At 39.6% G+C, this 25849-nt stretch overlaps 2 protein-coding genes across 6 annotated transcripts in view; one reads left to right on the top strand and one right to left on the bottom strand.

Annotated features, from left to right (window-relative positions):
* The window catches only part of AOPEP (aminopeptidase O (putative)), a 404684-nt gene that overhangs the window by 1347 nt on the left and 377488 nt on the right, over nt 1-25849 (bottom strand). The gene's annotated exons all lie outside the window — the stretch shown is intronic.
* FANCC (FA complementation group C) overlaps nt 1-25849 on the top strand; it is a 187981-nt gene that overhangs the window by 130860 nt on the left and 31272 nt on the right. For 4 of the 5 annotated variants that reach the window (XM_072414976.1, XM_072414977.1, XM_072414974.1 and 1 more), the window contains 2 exons: nt 12304-12356; nt 16245-16344. In XM_072414976.1, the coding sequence (XP_072271077.1) occupies nt 12304-12356; nt 16245-16344 (153 nt within the window). The remainder of the gene's footprint in view (nt 1-12303; nt 12357-16244; nt 16345-25849) is intronic. The other variant, XM_072414978.1, reaches the window with a different exon arrangement.

Here is a 25849-nt window from a genome sequence, read left to right as displayed (position 1 = left end):
TAAAGAATATAGGCATACCATTTTTCAAAAATTGGTCAACAAGCCTGTCATCATTCCATTCAGTGTCCAGAGGTTCACTTTGGAATACTGCACAGAGAGCGGAGGCTCTCCATTTTGGGGGATAGGGGGACAACCAGCTCGATCGCAGTGCTTGTCTCGCCGCCAAAGACAGACTGAGATCCAGTCCCTTCTACCCCTTCCTGGTACCTCTTCTATCAGATCATCCCAACAACTGAATTGGACACAAGCTAGGATTTGCGAGAACAAAATATTTAGTCACTTCACATACATAATATAGTACCTTTGAATTAGTGGACATGACCACAGACGGTGCACCAGAGTAGTTGAGGGGACTTTACATTTTGGGCAAGCAAAAGCCAAGTCGGTTGGTGTATGCAACCCCTCTGTGTTCCTAAAGACTCTGTAAGCCCTAAGTAACTGTTTGAATTGAGTCTCCCTCCATCCTTCGTTCACCATGGCTTTTCATACCGTTTGGTATCCTCGAATAACAGTGGGGATGACATCCGCTATGTGTAATTCCTCCCCCCACTTAGTCACATTAGTTGTCATAAGTGATTTATGAAAATAAACTTGTATCATTTTATAAATTTCTGAAATGGAAGGAACAGTAAATTGTCACATGATTATAGCCCAGCACCCCTTGAATATTTGGTACAATCGATTTAATGTAATTAGTAACTTGTAGATAGTGTAAAGGATGTGGGAGAAATGTCGGTTGCGACAGTCTCAAGCGTAGTTCCCTAAAGGTCAATAGACACCCCATTTCCTGTTTGTATAGGTCGCCTGCTGTTGCTCTGTGTTTGCGTCTCCACCTATGAAATATCGCATGGGCATCCCCCTGTGGAAACATATGATTGCAACAGATTGGGAGATATCTAGATAAACTGAATTGGCACCTTCATCCTTTTCCTCACCTTCCTCCATACCAAAATAGTGTCCCTAATGACAATGTTGCTCCTTAGATGTGTGGGAAGTGATCGAAGAGGGCTATGAAGCAGTGCCCTCAGGTCCAAAGAATGAGCTACTGCTTTTTCCAACTTATAATTGTAAAAAAACGAGGTGCCTTTCAATTATGTGCCTCGTTAAACAGGCTAAGTTGTATCTTCCCACATCGAAAAAGGTAACTAACCTGCTGTTTTAAGTAGGTATAGTTTCTGCAATGATATACGGGGAGGCATACCCTGCCATATAAACCATAAGAAAATTTTTTTAAGATTCATTATGTCTTGTTTTCGTAGCAGTAATGATATGGTCTGCATGGGGTACAGAAGCTTGGAAAACAACATCATTTATGCGGCCAGCAGCAACATCTCCAGTTCCCTTTGCAGTTTGTTGAATAGAGGAGGATAGTTTAACATATATGAATGAAGGTTGTTTGCCTATTTTTATTCCAAGATATGTAATATGTTCCTTTGCAATCAAAAAGGAGGAATGCTTGTCCCAATTGTCCCTCCTATGAGGAGTGAGCGGGAGATTTTCACTTTTATCAACATTCATTTTAAGGCCTGAACAATTCTCAAATTGAGCAAAGATGTGTTGGATAAAGGAAAGGTCAGTGGGGGGAGCTGAAGAGAAAAGAAAAACGTCATCTGTAAAACACGCCTAATTTTCATCTTAATTTCTGTATTGTGTAATCTCCAGGAGTGCACATTATTTCACCCTCTGCATTCTCTGCATGTGAGGAGGGGCCGTCCACCAAATGTATCCATTGCCCATGTCCCGCTTGCTCCTGTGTCAGAAGGAGGGTGTTTGAAGAGGATTGGTGGATTAATACCAGATAACCTCTGAGTAAATTGGAGCCTCAGCGTTCCGGTACTTTTCCAAGGTGACCCAGAACTGAAAGTCCTCAAGTACCTCATTTTGGCATTTCCTAGCCTCCAATTTGAAAAAAATAAAGGCCGGTGTGGAATTGGCCTTCAAGATCTGCCCTAAAACCAGGTGATCCAAACATTCTACATGAGCCACTTGTTGATAGAAAGAATATTAATTTCCCGCCTATGCACATGAAATTGGGTCTGATGAAGCAGTTCGTTAAAGCTTTGCCAACTAAAGGAGACGGTTTCAAGTACCTTATTTTGGCATTTCCTAGCCTGTCATTTGAACAAATAAAGGCCAGTGTGTTTGGTGGTCCACAGATTCGACAGCTCATCAAAGATAGACATTTCATCAGGTCAATGTCAGAAGTCAAAAAGAATGTTTGGTTATCATTCAAAGCCATTGTCAAGGACTTTCTTGGAAACACACAAGCAAATAATTACACTGAAATTGACCAGAAACTCTTGAAGAGCTACAAAATGCTTGGTTGCAACATGAGCATCAAGGTGCATTTTCTGCAAAGCCATCTTTCTTACTTCCCGTAACACCTTGGTGCAGTCAGTGATGAGCAAGGTGAAAAATTCCACCAAGATTTGAAGGTCATGGAAGGACGGTTTCAGGGTAGATGGGATGTACATATGATGGTTGACTATTGTTGGAGCATCCTGCGGGATTGTCCTAACACTAAACACTCCAGGAAAAGCTATAAGGGTAAATGTTTACCTTAACCGCTTACTCGAATAATTTTCAAATGTTTTACTGTATAAAAATGTTATAGAGTAACAATATTTCCTTTGTATGAACAAATAAAATTAAATAAACTGTACATTCAAGTTAATATTTCATTAATTTTTCATTGTATGTAAAATTTGTATGTTTATTAACAAAAATGAAGGGTACCCTGTATCGTAAAAACTGGATGTGATAGCAAATACACTATGGTCATTTCTGGATTCACCACGCAAAAATAAGTAAAAAAACAAGTGTAAGATCTATCTCAACAAAAAAATGCGTTCCCTAGTGTTATCTTTATACAGGATACAACTCCTGGTTTCTTACATTCTTAGGGAGAGGATACCTATATTGGGCCCTCCTTGCACCATTATTTATAAGCTACCTGCAGTTATCGAGCATGTAAACCGGTACATTTCATATACCAACCAATGTAAAAATAAATGGATATAAAAGATATAAAATAAAAGAGAATCTGGGTAGCAGTGACCATAGTATGATTTCATTTAATGTAAGTTGTAAACAGGAAGCAAAAACAGAAAAGATAAAAACATTTAATTTAAGAGAGCAAATTTTCCATTAAGGGTGGCTCTCTGTGACTTGGACTGGGAGAATATTGTCCTCAAAGAACACAAAACAGAAATGGCAATGTTTCAAGTATGTTCTACAAAAGCAAACTGAAAAATATATTCCAATGAGTAATACGTTTAAGAGGCTAAAATTAAAACCTATGTGGCTCACAGCTTATAAAAAAAAGCCATAATGAACAAGAAAGGGGCATTCCAAACATATAAAAATGAAGTATCACCTTCATCATTTGAAACCTATAAAGAAAATAACAAAAGATAAAAAAGGAGATAAAATGTGCAAAACTTCAAAATGAAAGACATTGCAAAGGAAAGTAAGGCAAACCCCCCAGATTTTTTCAAATATATTAATAGCAAAAAGATCAGATCTGAGCATGTAGGCTCCTTAAAGGATGTCGCTGGGTTGGTAACTGGGTATAAAGACAAGGCGGATTTACTAAACACTTTTTTTAGCTCTGTGTACATGAAGGAAAATGGCAGAGCTCAAGTCCAAATTTATAATAGCAATGTCACTGCCCTAAATGAGTCACAATGGCTCAGAATTGATATGATTGAGAAACAGCTGGGAAAAATTAAGGTTGACAAAGCACCAGGACCTGATGGACTACATCCATGTGTCCTCAAAGAGCTGAGCTCCCTTATTTCAAAGCCATTTTCTAATTTTTAAAGACTCTTTAGTCACTGGCAAGGTACCGATGGATTGGCGTAAGGCTCCTGTGGTTCCTATCTTCAAAAAGGGAGCAAAGTCATTACCAGGTAACCACAGACCCATTATTTTAACATCCATAGTTGGAAAGGTCTTAGAGAGTTTGATAAAGAACCACATAGAGGAGTTTCTGCTAGAAAATATTATTATAAGTGTTAGTCAGCATGGCTTCAAGAAAGACCGCAGTTGTCAAACAAACTTACTCTCTTTTTATGAGGAAGTAAGTAAACAGGTAGACATTGGAATAGCAGTTGATACAGTGTACTTGAACGTTGCTAAAGCATTTGACACTGTACCCCACAGACGGTTGATATGCAAGTTAGGGTCAATAGGTTTAGAAAAGTCAATCTGTAAATATATAGAGAACTGGCCTAAAGATCGCATCCAGAGAGTTGTAATTAATGATTCCTACTCTGAATGGTCTAAGGTTATTAGTGGTGTACCCCAGGGTTCAATGTTGGGACCTTCACTATTTAACATCTTTATAAATTATATAGAGTTTGGGATTAAAAGTACCATTTCTGTGTTTGCAGATGACACCAAACTATGTTATGGAATTATGTCCATACAGGATGTCAATAATCTACAAGCAGACCTGGATGTACTGTTTGATTGAGCAGCCAAGTGGCAAATGACATTTAATATAGATAAATGTAAAGTTATGCACTTGGGAGCTACCAACATGCATGATTCATACTGACTAGGGGGAATACATTTAGGGGAGTCAGAAATGGAAAAGGATCTGGTGGTTCTGGTAGATCATAGACCTAATTCCAGCATGCAATGCCAAGCTGCAATATCTAAAGCTAGTAAAGTACTTTCTTGTATTAAAAGAGGAATAGACTGCAGAGATTGAGACATAATTCTGCCCCTGTACAAAGCATTGGTCAGACCACATCTGGAATATGCAGTCCAGTTTTGGGCACTAGTTCACAATTAGAGAGAGTGCAGAGAAGGGCAACTAAATTAATAAAAGGAATGGAGGAGCTCAGCTATGAGGAGAGATTACCTGAACTGAATCTATTGTCCCTTGAGAAGAGACGTTTAAGGGGGGATATGATTGCCCTGTATAAATATATTAATGGTCCATATAGGGAACTCTCTTCCCCATTATTCACTTTGGGATCATTACAAAGAACAAGAGTGCACTCTTTGTGTCTGGAGGAAAAGAAGTTTAAGCTCCGGATAAGGAAGGGATTCTTCACTGTAAGGTCTGTGAAATTGTGGAATCGGCTCCCTCAGGAAGTAGTTTCAGCAACTACTATGGATTGCTTTAAGAAAAACCTGAATGCTTTTCTGGAAGCACAGAATATAACTGGGTATTAAGGCTTTACAGTGACTGTTGATCCAGGGAACATCCAATTGCCTCATGTAATCAGGAAGGAATTTTTCCCCCCTGTTGAAGCAAATTGTACCAGGGTTTGATTTTGCCTTCCTCTGGATCAACTATGTCGTATAGGGTTTTATATCTAGGAAATGTGTATTTCCCTAGTGGTTGAACTAAAGGACGTATGTCTTTTATCAACTTAACCTACTATGTAACTATGATATGTAAACTGTAATACCACAGGGGTAGTTCACCTAGCCTTCTGTAGTTGTGGAACTATGTTGGAATGACTAAAAAAGGTTTCCGTAGGAGGATCTATAAGCATGTCTATAATATGAGAAGTGGAAAAATTGTGACTCCCCACAAGTCACCACATGGGAGTAAAACACAATTTGAATTTGGATGAATTAAGATTCATCGCCTTAGAAAGGGTATATCCCGATCCAGGAGGTGGCAATTTAGATAGAAAAATACTTCAAAAAGAAACCTATTAATTTGCATTAATGTATATGTTTATTTATGGTTAATTTGAACTAATTTGTATTATGAGCAGGTCACATGGACTTACTTGGTTTCTGTGCCCAGTTTTGCACTTTGGTTTTTTATGGCCATTGTGTGGCTATGTGTGATAGGGCTTTACCCTAATAAGGGGAGACGGCTTCTGCGATATGGGACGCCGTATGCACTCTGCTGGGCACCAGTGTCCTTTAGATGTACAGACACACATGGTTTACATAATCTTAGTGGAGCCACGTGGTTCCTGTTTACAGATAACATCATCTCTGGCCGGGGGATGGGGCTTCCGCCCGCCACGAGGGACGTTATCATTTAGGACCAGATGCTTAAGAGGTGAGTTGTTGGGATGGATCTCAGCCTGTCAGGAAATGCTGCAGTATTTTAATTGTGGTTATCGATACATAAAGGTAGGAATGTATATTCTTTTGTAAATGGTGGATTCTTTTGGTGATCTAATGGATACATGTGGAAATCAGTAATTTTAATATGTGTGCTTGGCTGTGGGCATTTCAGACCTGTTGGAAAACATTTTTTCAAAATTTATCGCACTATTAATATAGATAGAGGAACTGTTGGATAACAATTAATTGGCAGCATGATGGTAATCAGGTGTTTTTTGATATAGGTTATATTGAAACAATGGGGGGATATATGAGGAATGTGTGATTGGACACTTAGTGATATATAAGGAAGTTATAGTTTTTTGGGGCAATAGAAATATGGCATGTTTGAAAGATATAAATGGGTTATATATTTGGGCTATACACTTTATTTTACTTTTAGATTATACATAACATTGGTTAATTTACTTATTTATAATCATGATGACTAAGAATATTGCTACATTTAAAAACATGTATGTGCATGTGTCTCAATATTGCAGTTTTTATATGGGGTTATGAATTTTTGGAAGGGTTAGTACATAGGTAATTTATAAAAAGTAGGTGTTTTAAAGATACAATTGGGTGTATTTCCAATTCAATTTTGTCTTGTCTAAAGGCAGTTAAAGTGTACACTTTGGGGGGGCTTTCTTTTACATTTTACCAGTTTTTGGATATTTGATTGGCCAATGTTCTTTGTTAGTGCTTTGCTGGAAGGTTTTTAGTGTGATTACTCAGACTGAGATCCATCCCACTGCTCTTCTGCTGGTGTCTGGGACCTGAAAATATTAAGGAAGCAGTGGTCTCATGTACCCTTTATATGTGTGTAATTATATGATAACTAAAAGAATTTTGAATTGTTGGGGGATATATATATATATATATATATATTTTTTATTGTTTGCAGGCTTTTTTTCCCTCCTGAGGAAGTGGACTAGTTCAACGAAACGCATCGAGGATTCAGCATTACACTTTGTGCTATATGTATTAGTACATGTTTTTAACAAACAATGGTTCTTTATTTTTTTAAAAAAAGTTTTATTTTTTTAAAAAAAGTTTTTGTATGGTATTTGTGAATTAAAGATTGTTGTTTGTACAAAAATATTGAGTGTTTGGTGCCTAAAAGTCCCTTAAAACTGTCTGTCCTCTTGTAAAATTTATACTGTAGCAAAGCACCCCGGATTCTGCTATAAGTGACAATTCAACCCCAGAATGAGCAGAAGGATAGTAAAAATGATAGGCAAAAAAGTCAAAAACTACCCAAGGAGTTAGAAGCTAACTTCCAAAATCAAGGACTATCAGGACTATCAAAATCAAGGACAAAATCAAGGACACCATCCATTATTTTTTGAGTGACAGGGCTCAAGGGAAAAAGACCCAGGAGGACGCCACAGCATTTTGCTAAACTACATATTGAGGAGCCACAACACCTCTGGCAGAATTCCTTTTGGATGTATGAGATTAAACAATTGTTTTTCAAGTCACATAAGCTCAGATGAAAAGAAAGTATGCTTTCAATGGAGAGAACACTGTACCTACTGATAGGGGAGGAACAAGTATGTTGGGCAGCTTCTTTTTGGCAAAGCTCTTGAAGAAGGTGTCCAAAGGGTGACAGGAGGAAGATCAGGATTACTACCTCAGAGACGTAGGTGCCAGTTTGTTCAACCCAATCGAGGTCCCCAAAAAAAGTTTTGAGGTTTTAAATCACGTGAACCGGGGGTCAAGCGGTAGTATCAGTACCTGTGGAAGAACAGGGGAAAGGGTATTATTCCAGACTTTTTCTGGTCCAGAAAGCGTCTTGGACCTCAGAGGTCTGAACATGCTTGTTCAGGTCAGGTCTTTCCAGGATGGAATCCTTGCAAACAATTTTAGCAGTTCTGCATCCAGAGATATGGATGATGTCGATAGATCTGGAGAAGGCATACCTGCATATTCAACCAGTGTCGGGGCATCAAAAGTACCTTTGATTCAACATTTTGTTTCAGCATTACCAGTTTACATGACTACCTTTTGGTCAATCGACCTCACTAAGAACCTTTTCCAAGGTCCTAGTGACAGTCATCACTTTTCTGAGACTTCAGGGCATATGCCTTTATTATTATCTGGACCATGTCCTGGTCTTGGCGAATTTCAAAGAACAGCTCGATGAGGACAAGAAACAGGTGTTAACTATGCTAGATTTGGGTGGTTGATAAATCACCAGAAGAGTCAATTGTGCCCCACTGAGAGAATGTAATATCTTGGGGTAACAGTAGATACAGAAGAGGCAAAGGTGTTTCTAACTTAGCACAAGATATCTCAAATAAGAGATTGGTTTGGCGGTTCTCAAGAACTCCCAAGGTGAATTCAAGAGAATGTATGAAAGTAATAGGTCTGACGAATGCCTGTATTTCAGTTATTCCTTGGGCCAGACGACATACAAAAAGACTGCAGGTGTGTTTTCTCACTCAGTGGAATCATGTATCCCTAAAACTAGAGATCCGTCGTCACCTACCTGTACAGAGAGACCTGTTATGGTGGACATCACTACATAATCTCTTCAAGGGGAAATCCCTAATATAAGGAGATTGGATAATCCTAACTACAGATGCAAGCATAAAGGGCTGGGGTGCTCATTGTGGCAAATACCAGGCACAAGGGCAATGGACGGTCTCATCAACAACCGGGTCCAACCTACTGGGATTAATGGTAGCGTGGCAAGGCCTGAAGGCATTCTTGAGTCTTTTATTACACAAGAAGGTGAAAATCTTGATGGACAACAGGACAGCAGTAGCATACATTACCAAGCAGGGGGGAACAAGAAGCCCTTGCCTACTGCAGACAGTATCGGCAATCTTCCAGTGGGCAGAACCTCTGGTAGACCTATCTGCGGTGTATCTTCCAGGCGAACAGAATCAGCTTTAAAATGCATAAAATGAATGTTTGACTATTTTTTTGGTTATGGGAACGCATAATTTCTATTTCTTTTATTTCTTATGTGAAAACTTGATTCCAGTTATGAAATTTTGGATTAGGAAATGGTTTTTGGAACCAATAATTTTGTAAACAGAGGCACCACTGTATTCTGGTCCAGCAATTCTTGAAAGCAGCAATCAAGATAAGACCCCCTTTGAGATCCTTATTCCTAACATGGGATTTGCTACTAGTACTTAAAGCTCTTTAGATGACGCCTTTTCATCCTGTTGAAGTATGTTCCTTAGAGAAGTTGACCTGGGAAACTGTTTTCCAATAGCAATCCCATCAGCTCGCAGAGTCTCAGAGCTGCAAGTACCCTGCAGTCAAGGTACGTCTGCCCCCTTCCCCGCACATCTGTGTTTCACCTAAACTGGGAGGCAGTGCTACCAGCAATCAGTACAGCACAGGAGGAGAAGTATTTGGAGTCTAGGAGTTTGGATATGGCCCACATAATATCCACCTACTTACAAAGCACACAGGGCTTCAGAAACATGGAAAATATGTTCATATTTCCCAGCGGACCAAAGAGAGGGCAAGCTGCTCCTGCAAGAATCTTTTCTACTGGATGCTAGAAGCAAAAAAATTTGCTAATTCTCCCTATGGGTGTGAACCCACCACAAGAGATCAGAGCCCACTCAACGAGGGTAATGGCAGGAAAAGTTTTACCAGAGACAATTTGCAAGGCAGCTAGCTGGAAATCTCCAAATACCTTCATTAGACACTATAAATTGGATGTATTTTCTAATGCTTGCTACATGCCGTTTGTGTGCTGGCAGGAGGAGTGCCAGGAAAAGGAAAAATTGTCTATTATACTTACAGATTTTTTTTTGTGCATTAGTTTGTTTTGGTGCTATTTTCTTTTCTTTTTTTTTTCTTAATACTCAGAGAACAAATGTGACATTTTATTTTTCTTCATTTCTGTTTTACCATATTTTCACTTTTTTATTAGCATTTTGAGGTTTTGTTCACTATGGGATCACTTTTTTAAAGTTTTGTAGAAAAAAACGTTTTTTGGTATTTTTTCTTTAAATGCATTTTTTGTTAAACATTTCATATCTACAGTATATATGTAATATACTTGATTCGATACAATTTAAATTAATTCCTTTGTTCCAATAGTGGTAGGCCCCTACACTGAATTGTGATGATGCAGTGGATTAAATTTTAAATAGACTTGTGTGTGTCTATTTTATGCTTTTTACGCTCAAGGACCAAAATATTCTTTATGTTGCATCAGTATCACCCAATGATAAATCTTGATGTATGGTGGGTGCTATGGTTTATTATGTTATTATGTTTTATAGTTGTTATTTGCCCATGTCAAACTGAAAATTACAGCTGCCTGACCTTCTCTGGGTTCAGTGACTTTTGAGACACCAAGCTAAAACAAATAAGCAGATCAAGAAAGTCACAGTGTCCCTAGAGCTTGTATCTACATACTTGTTCCAGACAAATGGCTTAAAATACTTCGATCAAAATAAAAATGACAGGCAACTATTAAACCTTCATAGTTCCTTACAGATGAACTAAACTCAAAACAGCAAAAAAAAAAAAAAAATACACTTACCTTCAATCCGGCGTCCTGCGTCGTCCCGAAACCGGCGCTCCGAGCGCCACTATCTTCTCTTCTTTTTCCTGTTCTTCATCCTACGTCAAATGACCCAGGCGCTGGATCGGGTGACAAATAAAATGAAAAATTTGAAAAATAAAATTAACGATTTCACTGCACATGCGTGACATCGGAAAATTTTTATCTTTGCGCAAAAAGGCACCTGCGCATGCCCGAACAGAAAGCGCACCCAAGGGCCTCCCAAGATGCCTGATGTAGGTATCCTGGGAGGCTTTGCGCTCCCATTCATTCTCGATTGCCTAGGCGATTTTTTAAAAAGGGTGTTGCACTTAAAAAATAAAAAACGAACAGAATTTTTACTTTTAAAGGGTTTCGTACAGATTTTCAGTACGTTTTAAAGCAGGTTTTGTACATGAAGGAGCAGTTAACCATGCTGTTTAACACTGACACTATAACTTATTTTTTAACCTTGATTTTTTAATATTAGACCTCAAGATTATGAATAAAAGCTCAATTTGCGACCATAGCAAGTATATAGTGCTTTCGTACAAAGTAGAGTTATTAGCCTATCCTGTAAGTATGAGGGGTGGGGTGGGATGGGTGCAAGTTAACTTATTTCTACTGACAAGTTTAAACAACTGTGAATGATTGTTAGATGCAAAAAAGTAATTTTAATTACTGCTTTGGCCATCATTCATCTACACGTTGAGATAGTGTAACATAACCAATAAAATTGATATCGTCACACAGAGACAAATTTGTACTAGTATTAGTACTCTCCCATATCTGAAGATTTATGATCCAAGAGTTGACATGTATTTATTTGCAATCATTTTTTTAACCATGCAGTTCAGTGTACAGGAGTATTGGGAAGTTATTATTTAGAATCGTTTTTTGGGTTTGTGATGAATATGTTTGTATTTTGACGTAAAATAAAAGGCAATGCATGCATATTAAGTCAAATAAGTTGGTACATTTTTGTCTAAAAAATGTAAGATTAGTTTACAGGTAACCTATTCTAATTATTTGACAACTATTGTTTTTGTGTACATGATGCAACTGTAAAAAAAATGTAGTTACATTTTTATTTTGCCTAATTGAAGTGCTGTGTACTGTTAACATTGTCTGAAGGTCAATTTAACACATCCAAAAAAAAGAACAAAAAAGTGTATTGCAATAGAGTTTGGTGTCCTCAGATTCTGTCAATAGTGACATTGATGCATTTTTCATGGCATTGGACAGATAGGATGTCTTCATCACTTCTGGAGTAGTCTGTTTAAAAAAAATCTCCTTTTTTCTGTAGTTTTGAGGAGTCATGTGAGCTGCATCCTATTTTTATCAGAACATTGTATTTTTCTTTGGCAATGGTATCAGAACCTAATATCTCCTTAAATGCTTTAGACTTCTAGTTTGAGTGAAATGTTACTTTGTTATAATAGTACTTCTGAGATGTATACTTAACAGGCAAATGTAAGAAAAATTAAGTGCTGTTAGATCTTTTTTCCACTAACATTGCTTGACTTGCTTAGTCTATCCTTTAATATTATTTCATGCTATAATAATATTTCATGTTCATTAATGTTAAAGTTCATGAACAATACAATACACTAAACTTCACTATGCTATTTGTGTTAGGATCTTAATCAACAAATTTGTGTATGTGTTAGAATCATGCATGCTTTTTTTCTTGACAGCCAAGAGCTGCTTGTCACCCATCTATTTTTAGAGTTATTGATGATATCTTCAGGTAAGTCTTACATCATCCTAAATGATCTTTTTATATATATTCTATATATTATAATATATATATACATGTTTTAATCTTGCACATTGTACTGTCCTGTGCTAAAATTGTTTACTATGATTTCACAATGATATTCCTTTCCAACCTTGCTGTTTTTGACCCAGCCCTCATTGGATTTTAGCCCTTTAAATTTTAAGAGATTCAGCATATGTGACATATGGACATTACCATACTCCTATGTTTACTAAGACTTGTATGGCACCCTGCCAATTTTTCCTATATGCCATTATCTGCCTCCATTGCATAGACCCATAAATCACATATAACAAAGGCTGAAACACTCATTACCATTCCAGGGAAGCGTTTTAATGCAAAGTTTTATGCAATGAGTTGCAACCAACTCTATCTAACTTTATTCTTTCTAGCTGGAAACAAAGCCAAACAACCTAAGCACAGTAAGACAAAGCTAGAATGCAGAAAATTTGTAATAGGTGCTCTGGACGGATTAAACTTTTTAGATTTATATTTACACCAAAATCTGTTTGTCTGCCAAAGGACTGGAGAACTGCAAATTAAAAAAATGTGCAACAGTAATTGATTTTTGATTTCTGCAAATAGAATTGGTGAATTAATGGCACACTACGTTCTGATAAGTATATATAGAAATCTTTTCATTATTCAGCACCACCAGGGAGGCATCTCATTGGTTCTGACTTCTGATTTTTACCTGTTATGCACATTTTGAGCTAGTCTGTGACCAGAAAAGAAACAGAAAAAGTAGTATAGTGAAAGGTTTAGCACATTTTTGGGATGTTTCGAACAAACCACAACACACATCCCTAAATCCATGTTTACCCAGAACATAAAAGCTATGGATGCTAATACTAAATACTGATGTTATTTAGGGTTTTTTCTATTTGCTGTGCTTTCTGGGAAGTCTTATGAATAAAATCATGTGCATATAGATAAACAGTGAGACAGCTATCTAAAAAAGTAAGACAGTAAAGCTGAAAATAAAAGGGATAGGGTGGGAGCTGCCAGGTTACCCTTCCAGATTACAGAGGTTAAAGGGCTGTGTACATATTTGATTTTCTTTAATATGCATGTGTCTCTTGAAATTCCCTTTAAACTGACATAATTTTGTAGCATCAGTCAAGTATTAGCCTAGACCATGGGTGTCAAACACAAGACCTGTGGGCCGAATTCGGCCCACGTGGCTATATTATGTGGCCCCCATTAGCTTCCCTGTAACTGCCGTTGTTGCAGGAGTGGAGGAGAGACTCAGAGCCTACTGCAGGTAGGTTACACGAAAGACAGTGTGGTCAGATGTTGTGTGCTGCTCTACGTAGTGAATAGGCAAAGCTTATTTTTCTACCTACACACGTAATTCCTTTCTTTTAGATCATGTCTGGCTCTGCTGTTTCTCGTCGTAAGTGCCTAAACAACCCTGATTCATTTTGTTATGGCAGTTTCACCATTCGCAGTCAAAGGGCAAACATTAGCACATTTGTAAAGTAAGCCTATATGGCATTTTTCAAAGTTAAACTTAGTGATCAAGATAAGTCTTGGGCCCCTCATAAGGTGTGCAAACAGTGTGTTGAGGATTTACGGATGTGGACAAAGGGAACACGTGATAAGATGCCATTTGGTATACCTATGGATTGGCGGAAGCCAGGAGATCATTTTAGTGACTGTTACTTTTGTATAGTTAAAACTTCAACAAGAAAAATAAATATAACATAGAGTATCATAGTCTACCATCGACTATATGCCCAGTGGCCCATTCAGATGAAATACCAGTGCCGGTTTTCGTTACTGCCCTCTCTTGAAGAACATGATTATGGTGATGAACTAGGTGTCAACAATGATGAAGAGTTTGAAATTGAAGAGGACTCTGTTTGTAAGGGCATGAGTTGAGTGATTTACGACTATCAAAGAAGGCTTCAGAACTCCTAGCATCAAGACTGCATGGGAAAAACTTACTGGAAAAAGGAACAAAGGTATCATACTTTTTAACCAGAGAAATTGCATTTTTGCAGTTCTTTAGAACTGACAGTGGCTTTGTGTATTGCCATAACATACCTGGTTTAATGGTGGAATTGGAAATCCCAATCTATACCTTAACTGAATGGCGGCTATTCATTGATAGTGCCCAAAGTGGAGCTTAAAGTGTGTCCTCCTTCACAATGGCAATATATATGGGTCAGCTCCTATTGGCCATTCAGTTTCTCTTTGAATATGATGAATATGCAGACATAAAGAGAGTCATTGAGTTGTTGCAATATCGCCAACATAATTGTGTCATCTGTGTGGGGTGGAGCATCCGGTGGGATTGTCCTAACACTGAACACTCCAGGAAAAGCTATAGGTGTAAATTTTTACCCTAACCGCTTACCCAATTAATTTTCAAATGTTTTACTGTAAAAAATTTGTCATAGAGTAACAATAATTTCTTTGTATGAACAAAAGAATTCTAAATAAACAGTACATTCAAGTTTTTATTTCATTATTTTTTCATTGTATGTAAAAATTGTACGTTTTTTGACAAAAATGGAGGGTACCATGTATCGTAAAAACGGGATGTGATAGCAAAAAACTGGGGTAATTTCTGGTTTCACCACCCAAAAATTAGTGAAAAACAAGTGTAGGATCTAACTCAACAAAAAATGCGTTCCCCACTGTAATCGTAGTGACCTTCCAGGGAGGGAAGACATATTGCACACTGTGCATCAGCACACATAAAATGAATTACTGTGCTTTGTATCTGGACCAGGTGATAGTGTCTAGTAATGGGCCTAGGCTTGTGACATGTGGCTTTTGTTGACTAACTGGTTGCAGGCGTATGTAGTTGAGGAAGCATCACCATCCTGTTCTATGTTATTTCAGACTCCTAAACATTGAAAAGCATTCAGGAATAGAAAATACTGTTGTGTTCTGCTCCAAAACTAGATACCATGCATATTGCATTATTTCATTTTTAATTTTTTCTTCTTTGCAGCCTGAATGACCTTACAAAGAGCTTGCATTGTTTCCAGGTGTTACAATGTTTCCAATGTTCTTTCCCTATATCAAATACATTTTTTATTGAACAGAACAGTTTTAGCCAAATGTGGCCCGGGGGGTGGGTGTTAAAACATGGTTAAAACATTGTCAGTTTGAGACTGTTCCATAAATATTAAGATCCCAATAAACATTTCGGCCTGTGACCATGACCGTGTTTTTGATTTTGGCTCCTTATATGTTTGATTTTAACACCCCTGCCCTAGACGAAAGACTGATGTGTTAAACAGGAAGTCATCTTTTTTGGATATATATACAGTAAGTTAGCTAAATAGAGGTCAAATGTGTTCATTGTGTATGCTATTTTTAATACAGATTTCTTGGACCTGATCTTCCTTTTGGGAGTACCTGAAAATGTGCTCACAGGTCATTTACAATAGATTATATTTAGACAAATCTGTCAATGGTTTGTCTGGTACGTGGGTTTAAAGGAACAGATGCTTTCCAGAACTCCAAAATGTCTTAAGATGGTTTATTTTCTACTAGTTAGGAGTGTCTAAAAGATAGAAAATCCATCTATTAGCAATCCAAAATTTATAATGGTAAGTGATTATATGAACCATTTTACTTTTGTGACGGCTTTATATTTTTATGATATCTCCATTGAATGGCCTGCTTTGGCTCTTGCCACAGTATTTTATTGGGACTAATTTTTAGGGAGGATAGAATTTACACATTAACACTTTCCCACATAATTGGCTCTTACAAAAGCTTTTAAGTGCAGCCTTTAGTTTACTTAAAAAATGTGTATTTCCCATATTTTTATTGGCATTGTTTTTTGTTTCAACAAAAAAAAATCTTATGCTTTAACACTTTTTTTCTTATATATAGGGATGCACTTCTTGAATGTGATGGAAACATTGAAGTGAGTACTATAATAAGGGTATTCACACATTCTTTTACACAAGAATATAATAAGGATAATATACAGGTAATGTTCTGATTTTCTCTACTTTCATACATATTTTACTTTTCAATGCTGCTTTTCTCCTTGTCATCTTGTGCTGCCCACTTTAGTACACAAACTTTGAAGTGATTGCACACAGAGAAAGTAAAAGCAGTGGGCCACCCCCCCACTTAGAGCATGCAGCAAAAATATTGCACATGCAGCATACACAGACACAGAAAACATGCACACAGAATACACATGGTCAGAGAATGCAGAAAAAACATATGTAGTCAAAACTCACACTGACAGATTGTGCACACACAGGGCCTGATTTATCTGAGTTCTCCAAAATTTGAGAAGATAGACTACTGTGGGAGAACGTGAGTGATCCAGCAAACTCTGAATATATTTTTTTAGAAATCACTTGCTATTAGTTGGCAAATGTTTTCAATCCTTGACTGGATCTGTTGCAGGTTTGCTGGATAACCCAAGTTCTCCTATGATAGTTTATTTTCTCCAGACGGGCTTTAATAAATCAGGCTCATAGTATATGCAAAAAGAAAATGTATCTTCACAGCACACATAACCAACCACGGATCTTGCAGATATTGCATACTCAGAGAGCACACTAAACCATAGCACACACAAGTAGTACTTCTGATGATGTTGTACAGACAATATTCTTACGTTTAATTGAAGATTATCCTGTTATATCTCTGCAAACAGTAATTAGTTCTAGTGAAGTATGATAGCTTGTTTGATGTACAGGTGCAATGTGTTGTGAAACATACACAATAGGGAGAAGATAGCTATAGAATCATTTAGCACAATGATTCAGATGATATTACATTATTGCCATATGCAAAGGAAGCACACTATAATCAGATATCTGAGTATCTTATAGTAAAATAGTTCTCACTGAAAGTATGTTAAGAGAAACCTCCTTTCAACATTTGAGCTTGGTTAAGTCTTTCTTATGTGGACCATAAGAATGTTACCAACGTGGCAACATTTAATTCCTAAATAAGGATGACTTGCAACACACATAGGTCCATAACAACACACATACTGCAATAGAAAGATTGTGCATTCTGCTCTACATAGGAATATGGAGTTATATGCCTGTGCATGTTTAGAAATATGTAAAATATTACTGTGTTTGCTGCACAAACTATCTTTGAATAAACATGATCTAACGCCACCATATATAATTAGGTTTTATGTTGTTTTCCAGGTGGCCCTGTTAAATTATTATTGAATTCCTAAAACACATAACTAATATTGCATATTGGTAAGCAAGGTTTTTAAAAAAAAATTTAATTAAAGGGAAGACAAAACCAACGAGTGCTAAATATTCCTGGTGCCGATCATTCAATATTCAAGAAAAATTATAAAAAATATATACATTATAAAAAATATATAGGATCTTTTTAGGCACCCAAGAAAGTACTTCCACGTCAACAAATATCTTAAAACATCATGTCTTCATTTATTGAATGCACAGAAAACACTCCTATTAGAGATGAGCGAATCGAATCGAAAAAATTAGATTTGCAACGAATCCGAATTACCTTGCAATTCGTTGAAACAAATGGCAATTTTTTCTAAAATGGCGGCTACACGTGTGAGGACATGGGGCAAGGAACTCTGGGAAGGCGGGATGACCCATATTGCCATGCATGCAGCCAATCAGCAGCCAGCCAGCCCTGTGATGTCACACCCCTCTAAATAGCCTCAGCCATCTTGGATTAAGACATTTTACAGCGTTCTGAGTGCAGGGGGAGACGTGTGCAGGCGCTAGGAAAAACCTCATTGTGATAAAAAATTTAAAAAAATGATTTAGAAGTGCAGGAAAAGGATAGGGAGGAATCATTTCACAGCATCTTAGTGCAGGGAGAGACGTCAGAAGGCGCTAGGGACAGTGCTAGAAAAGTGATTTACAAGTGCAGGGAAAGGATAGGGCGGAATTATTTTACAGCATCTTGGTGCAGGGAGAGACCTCAGAAGGGTCTAGGGACAGTGCTAGAAAAGCGATGTACAAATGCAGGGAAAGATTATTTGGGGATCCAAATAGCCATTTTACAGCTCTGTCATTCCATCAATCTATATATCCAGAAAAATATACACGCACGTGTATATTTGATGTGATATATATATAGTGACGTATTTCAGTACAAAAATACAAATATAATCTCAGTTCACTTCTGCATTTATATGTGGTGAAAGCATTTAGTGACGTATTTGAGTACAAAAAGAAAAATATATACGCAGTTCCCTGTTGCAATTATTGGTGCTAAAAGCGTTTAGTGGCCTATTTCTGTACAAAAATAAAAATATATTCGTCGCTTTTAGGTGTGTTTTAATTTGCTTTAAATTTATTTAGTTCAAGTAAAAGTATGTCAGACAGATAAGTGGCAGGCCATGCACAGAGGAGTGTCAGAGGCCTAAATGTTTCTGGCGCAGGCAGAGGTAGCAGCAGAGTAAGGGGGTGTGTCAGCAGGAGTCGCAGCGAGAGGCCTGAGCTCTCAGTGTCATCTAGCGGTCGTGTCTTGACCAGCAACCCAGCTATCCCTGTTTGGTTAACTCGGTCATCCACTTCATCCCAAGTGACATCAGACACCCCCAGCCAACAGTCGTTGGGTTCGTCAGACACAACCCTTAGTTTGCATGGCCTGGGAGCAGACCCTGTGCCCTCACCTGTCCTCAACTTGTCTACATCCTTTGCTGTTCCCTCAGCAACAGAAGTATTGTATGCTGTGGGCTTAGCTCCACTATACAGCGAGGACGAGCTAGTAGAGGACAGTCAGCAGCTACTGCCCAGCCAAGATCTGGAGGAGCCATCCCCCGGTTTCTTCACTAGGCGGGCAAGTAGTGATGAGGAGAGTGGTGTGAAAGGTGGTGTTGCGAGCGGTCAGGCTCCTGACCCAGAGACCGTTGAGGAGGATATCAGTGACGTGCATACACTACTCGATGATGATGAAGCCGATCGCACTTGGGAGCTGAAGGGGCTTCATCATCATCAGCAGAAGAGGGTGACAGCTTGCCCGTGAGGCAGCGGCTGAGCCAGCAAGGTAGCATGGCTGGTAGTCAGCGGGGTGGCAGCAGTGGGAGGTGGGGAGCCAAATGTGCCCGGGGTAGACCACCTGCTTTGCAGCAGCCTACCTGCCGAAGAAGTAGTGGTGCAGGGAAAATCACCTACTCGGCGGTGTGGCAGTTTTTTGTTAAGCCGCTGGAGGAGGTTAACATGGCCATATGTAGAATATGTGGGCAGCTGGTGAAGCATGGCCAGGGTGCCAATGTTGGCACCACGGACCTGTGTCAACATATGCAGCGTCACCATAAAGTGGCCTGGGAGAACCGTGGCTCCAATGTGGTGGTCCAGCCTGCTGCAGCAACCGCTACATCACCAAGTGGCACGCACCGCGTTTCAAGCAGTCAAGGCTCCACCACCTCAGCCAAAGGGAGCTGCATGTCATTTCCATCTACTGCTGGTCTGGATGCTCCTGCTCCTCCTACTTCTCGTCAGTCATTCTGTCAGCAGTCAATCACTGAAGCGATTGAAGCCAAGAGACAACAGTTTGTGTGCACTCATCCAACGGCACAGAATTTGAATGTGCTGCATGAACCCAGCTCACATTCCCTATTAGTGGATGAACAATCCAACGCTTGGTGAATTCTGCTTCACAATGATAGGAAGAGCTGACATCGAAGGATCAAAAAGCGACGCCGCTAATAACGCTTGGCCACCACAAGCCAGTTATCTGTCATTGTGCCACTCTGTAGCATCAGGATGCTGCCGCCACCTCCAGACTCTGTCATTGTGCCACTCTGTAGCCTCCTGATGCTGCCGCCACCTCCAAACTCTGTCATTGTGCCACTCTGTGGTCCCTGCTTGATGCTGCTGCTGCCGCCACCTCCAGACTTTGTCATTGTGCCACTCTGTGGCCTCCTGATTCTGCCGCCACCTAGACACACTATGTCCTTGTGCCACTCTGTGGCCTTCTGATACTGCCGCCACCTCCACACACTCCACACTCCTTGTGCCACTTTGTGGCCAGTTATCCCTGTGGTAAATTTTCTGACACCTCCTGCTCCTAACCCAAAAATGGGAAGGATTAAGAGGCCCCACTTTCACGGTCTGTATTCAGACTGAAAATCAAGATCAAACGAGCTTTTGCCCTTCTGCTCCATGGGTTACGGTAAACGCGTTACCGTTTAACAGGTGTACCGCCCCAGTCAAACTTCCCAGCTGTCACTGTCCTTAGAGCGGCTTGCACCCAGCGTGTGCTGGCCACTTGGAGCCAGAAGCGAGAGCCCCTCGGAGTCAAGTCCCCGCCTGATGCCACACATCAGATGCCAAGTGCTTCTTCTTTCACCCACCTTCGTCAGCGGGTACTGGTGTTGCCACCCACCGCCCCACTCTGTCACTGGGTCACTTTGTGGTCTCCTCTGTCATTGTGCCACTCTGTGGCCTAATCATGCTGCCGCCACCTCTAGAATCTGTCATTGTGCCACTCTGTGGCCTCCTGATTCTGCTGCCACCTCCACACTCTCATTGTGCCATTCTGTGGCCTCCTGATGCTGTTCTCCCACCCTCCCCAGTCCATGACCGGGCCACTATTTTGCCTTTTTGGCCTGGATGACATCACTATTTATTTGACCCTTCTTCTGATCTGTCTGTGTAGCAGCTGTAAGGCCTGTATGGTCCCATCAGAATTGGCTTATGATTTGGTAGCCAAAAGCAGGAGTGGGTACAAAACACAGAAGACATGCAAATATTCCATTCACGTGTTATCTCTGTTTTGGATACACTCCTGTTTTTTTTTGTTGGCATTAGCAATACTTATGAATTATTGAGCAAATGCTGACCCGGTGAAGGCAGATGCTCCACAGACCGGATCCGTTTTTGGTGGGTTATTGTTCTGATGGATCAGAGGAAGGGCAAAATAATCAGTGACGTAAACACAAACTTAGTGCTGACACCCTCTCCACTCTGTCGGGTTTAATAAAACAGGTTCTGTAGGCATCTTTGTGGAATCAGCTGACAAGGGTGTAAAAGGAGTGCACTTCTTTTTGACGTGGACCTGTAAAGCTGAGTTCATACTTGAGTTATTAGGTCAGTTTTGGCCCCGTGACTGCCCAAATAAGTGAAGTGTGCAGTGATTCTAATAGCGACGCCTGTCATCTGCATGTCATACTCACTCACAGTGTTATTCCACTACCACAGCAGACTCCCTATGCGTGTTACTGCAAGGCACAGTGTTCTACACCACTATCAAGGCTCTCTGCAGGCGGGAAATAGACGTTTTTTAACATTCGCCGCAAATAAATTTGGATCGCAGCAAATCTTTTCGGAAATTTCGTCGAACCGGCTGAATCGAATTTTTGAGAAATTCGATCATCTCTAATCCCTATGATCCAAAGCAGTAAGAAAAAACATATACAGTTTTCCAAGCAGTATCCACTATTTCTTAAGGCCTTTTCTATACATACTATATACATGCTGAACAAGCTTTCCACTCCTATTGGCCAAATAGTGGTACACAGCTGATGTAAGTGCTGCCTCTTCAGGATGAATTAGGATACATGTACAAGTTGATATTTGATATTTCGTTCATATAGCAACATATGAAACCGTATAGTATGTTAATTTTACACATTGCTGTCCACATTTTAGCTTCACTGTGGTACCACATGCACACAAATGCAGGAAAATGCTTGATAATGTGTCCAGAGTAAAAAAGGGCCTTAAAAGAAGAGGGAACAGACAAGGAAAAAAATAAAAGGAACAAAGTGTGGTAACTAGATCTTTATCCTAGAGGAACAAAAATATTAAACTTTATTGTTCCCAACACTTATGGGAATGGAGAACTTATCCATGCACTGATTGTCAAAGGCCCTGATTTCTTCCATCCTCATAACTTAGTTGACTCATCACCTGAAGCGGTAGTGTGGGGGGATGCTTGTTTCCAGAATAGCAAAATAAGTTGGCGTGCAACAGCTAAAAGATGCCCACAGAGACTTTTCTTCGGGTTGAGCTTTGGGTCAGGGGATATTGAGAGCAACCCAAATTCTGGGGAAGGGGTTATTGGTGGGGTACAGATCAGAGCATATTTCAAAGACACCTCGCCATTAAGGCTGTAGGACCAGGCAGTCCCATCAAATATGTATGGAAAAAGCTTACTCAACAACGCCAACAAGTGCTTGGGACTGATGGAAAGACGCATTGGAGGGTGACTGGATCTCTGTACCACTGTGATAAGATTTTGTAGTTTTTCTCTTGGGTATATCCGCAGACAGAGGTTTTATGTGCCAGTTCAAAAACAATGAGCCAGTGAAACTGCTATCTCCTGTCCCAACCATCTATGCCAATCTGCCAGGAACCTGGATGAGTTTTTATGATGATAACCAATGAGAAATTTATACAGAGCCGACATCAAATGGCGTGGCACCTCAGACATAGTACGTAACTTCTCAAAAGCAGTTAGTAGTCTGTGCATGTGTGTGGAGAGGTCTTTAGTAAATTTGTCCAATTGTCTGCTGATTAACCAGGATTGTGGGCTTGCCGGTACAAAAGTGCCATGTGTAGGTTCTACAAAGTGACAGGCTTGGTGCCAAGACTGTTGTATCCCTCTAGGACTTTAATAAAAAACCCGGGAGGAAACAAAGGGGTTGACGAGTAATGGTGATAAAGAAAACGATTGTATGCTAAATGCCAAACATTCAATGCAGCGGTAGTAGGAGGGGATTCAGTGGGATATTGTTTGAGGAGGGGTGGAGGTATCCAGGCCAGGGCTTTTAGGTCCAGGGGAGACAATGCTTGTTCAGCTTGGACAGAGGGTTTAGACTTGGATGGCCCCTGCCATTCAATTATGCGAGTGAGGATAACAGCCAGGTAATATAATTCATAATAGGGTAAGCCCATACATACAGTTAGGTCCATAAATATTTGGACAGAGACAACTTTTTTCTAATTTTGGTTCTGTACTTAACCACAATTAATTTTAAATGAAACAACAGGGAAACAGCTGAACTGCACACTTTTAGCTTTAATTCAGTTGGACAGAGACAACTTTTTTCTCATTTTGGTTCTGTACTTACCCACAATTAATTTTAAATGAAACAACTGGGATACAGCTGAACTGCACACTTTTAGCTTTAATTCAGTTGGCTGAACAAAAAGTTTGCATAAAAATGTGAGGAACTAAAGGCTTTTTGTAACACAATCACTTCATTTCAGGGGCTCAAAAGTAAATGGACAAATTAAAAAGCTAAAAATAAAATGTTCATTGCTAATACTTGGTTGAAAACCCTTTGCTGACAATCCCCGTAGTTCTGAACTCATGGACATCACCAGATGCTGGGTTTTCGCCTTTTTTAATGCTCTGCCAGTCCTATACTGCAGTGCCTTTCAGTTGCTGTTTGTTTGTGGGCCTTTCTGTCCAAAGTTTGGTATTGAACAAGTGAAATGCATGCTCAATTGGGTTCAGATCAGGTGACTGACTTGGCCATTCAAGAATATTCAATTTTTTTGCTTTAATAAACTCCTGGGTTGCTTTGGCTGTATGTTTTGGGTCATTGTCCATCTGTATTATGAAATTCATTCTGCTGCTTCTGTCACATCATTGATAAACACTAGTGTCCCGGTGTCACTGGCAGCCATGCACGCCCAAGCCATCACACTGCCTTCGCCATGTTTTACAGATGATGTGGTATGCTTCAGATCATGAGCTGTTCCACGCCTTCTCCTTTTTTTTTTTTTGTTGCCATCATTCTGGTAAAGGTTGATCTTGTTTTCATCTGTCCAAAGAATGTTTAATCAGAACTGTGCTGGCTTTTTTTAGATGTTTTTGAGCAAAGTTTAATCTAGTCTTTCTATTCTTGAGGCTTATGAGTGGCTTGCACCTTGCAGTGCACCCTTTGTAATTACTTTCGTGCAGTGTTCTCTTTATGGTAGACTTGGATATCGATACGCCTACCTCCTGGAGAGTGTTGTTCACTTGATTGGTTGTTTTGAAGGGGTTTCTCTTCACCATGGATTTCTCTTCACCAATGATTCTGTGATCATATACCACTGTTGTCTTCCGTGGATGTCCAGGTCTTTTGGCGTTGCTGAGTTCACCAGTGCTTTGTTTCTTTCTCATGATGTACCAAACTGTAGATTTTGCTACTCCTAATATTGTAGCAATTTCCCGGGCTTTTTTTCTGTTTTTGCAGCTTAAGGATGGCTTGTTTCACCTGCATGGAGAGGTCATTTGACCGCATGTTGTCTGTTCACAGCAAAATCTTCCACATACAAGCCCCCCCCCCTCAAATCAACTCCAGGTCTTTTATCTGCTTAATTGATAATGTCATAACAAGGGAATTGCCCTTACCTGCTCATGATATAGCCTTTTGTCCAATTACTTTTGAGCCCCTGAAATAAAGTGATTGTGTAAAAAAAAAGCTTTAGTTCTGTTGCAGAGTATGATTGCTGGGTGCAGTGGAGTCATCCTAGAACAGTCATTGTGGGTTAACAGAAACTGTCTTTATTAGAACATGCATGCAAAAACGGAAGGTCTCCTTACATGGTGAATGACACAGGATATATGTAACACATCATAGAAAAACAGAGAGAGAAATAAAACCACAAGAAATTAGTAAGAATTAGTAACAGCGACATCTAGTGTTATAAATATGAACTGCAGTCAATCCAGCAAAAGACTAAGCTGTAAGATTTTGTACCCCCAACACCCCTTCTCAACAGCTAAGGCTTAGCCCGGTAAACCCATCTTCTTTTTTAAGCCTTGAGTGTCTTTCAGCGGTCAGGGGCTTTGTAAGGATATCTGCTGTCATATCTTCAGTCGGGCAGTAATGTAACTCAAGAAGTCCCTTTTCTTGAAGATCCCTAAGAAGGTGGTACTTCACATCAATGTGCTTGGTTCTCGAGTTAACTCCTTCCATCTGCGCACGTGCAAGGCATACTTGATTGTCTTCAAAGATTTTTGTTGGTTCCAACTGTGGTTGACCCAAGTCTGTTAACAGTTGTCTCAGCCATATAACTTCTTGGCTTGCCTGCGCTGCTGCATTGTACTCTGCTTCAGTAGAAGATAGTGTAACAGAGAGCTGCTTTCTGCTAGTCCAACTGATAGCACCTCCTGGCAGAAGAAATAAGTAGCCACTGGTAGATTTTCTGTCGCTGGTGTCTCCGGCCCAGAGGGCATCCACATATCCTGTTAAGGTGCTTTCATTGTTCGCTGGTAACTTAAGCTTGTAGTGCATTCGCTTACCCTTTAAGGTAGCAAATAATTCGCTTTACAGCTTTCCAATCCATCTGACTTGGCATTGAAACCTTTCTGCATAGGATTCCAATAGTTGCTGCAATGTCAGGCCTTGGTAGCAGTGGTAAGGTACAGCAATTTCCCTATTGCTTTCCTGTACTAAGTATTATTTGGTAACTGTGTCTTGGCTATTGATTTCCTTCAAGTAGTTGGTTTCCATGGGAGACTTTACTGGTTTGGCATTTTCCATTCCGAATGTTTCAATTATTTCTTGTATTTTATGTTTT

The sequence above is a fragment of the Pyxicephalus adspersus genome, chromosome 6 (genome assembly GCF_032062135.1).
Source record: "Pyxicephalus adspersus chromosome 6, UCB_Pads_2.0, whole genome shotgun sequence".
Lineage (NCBI taxonomy): Eukaryota > Metazoa > Chordata > Amphibia > Anura > Pyxicephalidae > Pyxicephalus > Pyxicephalus adspersus.
The sequence above is the reverse complement of the archived record's forward strand: the minus strand, read 5'-3'. Positions and strand labels throughout refer to the sequence as shown.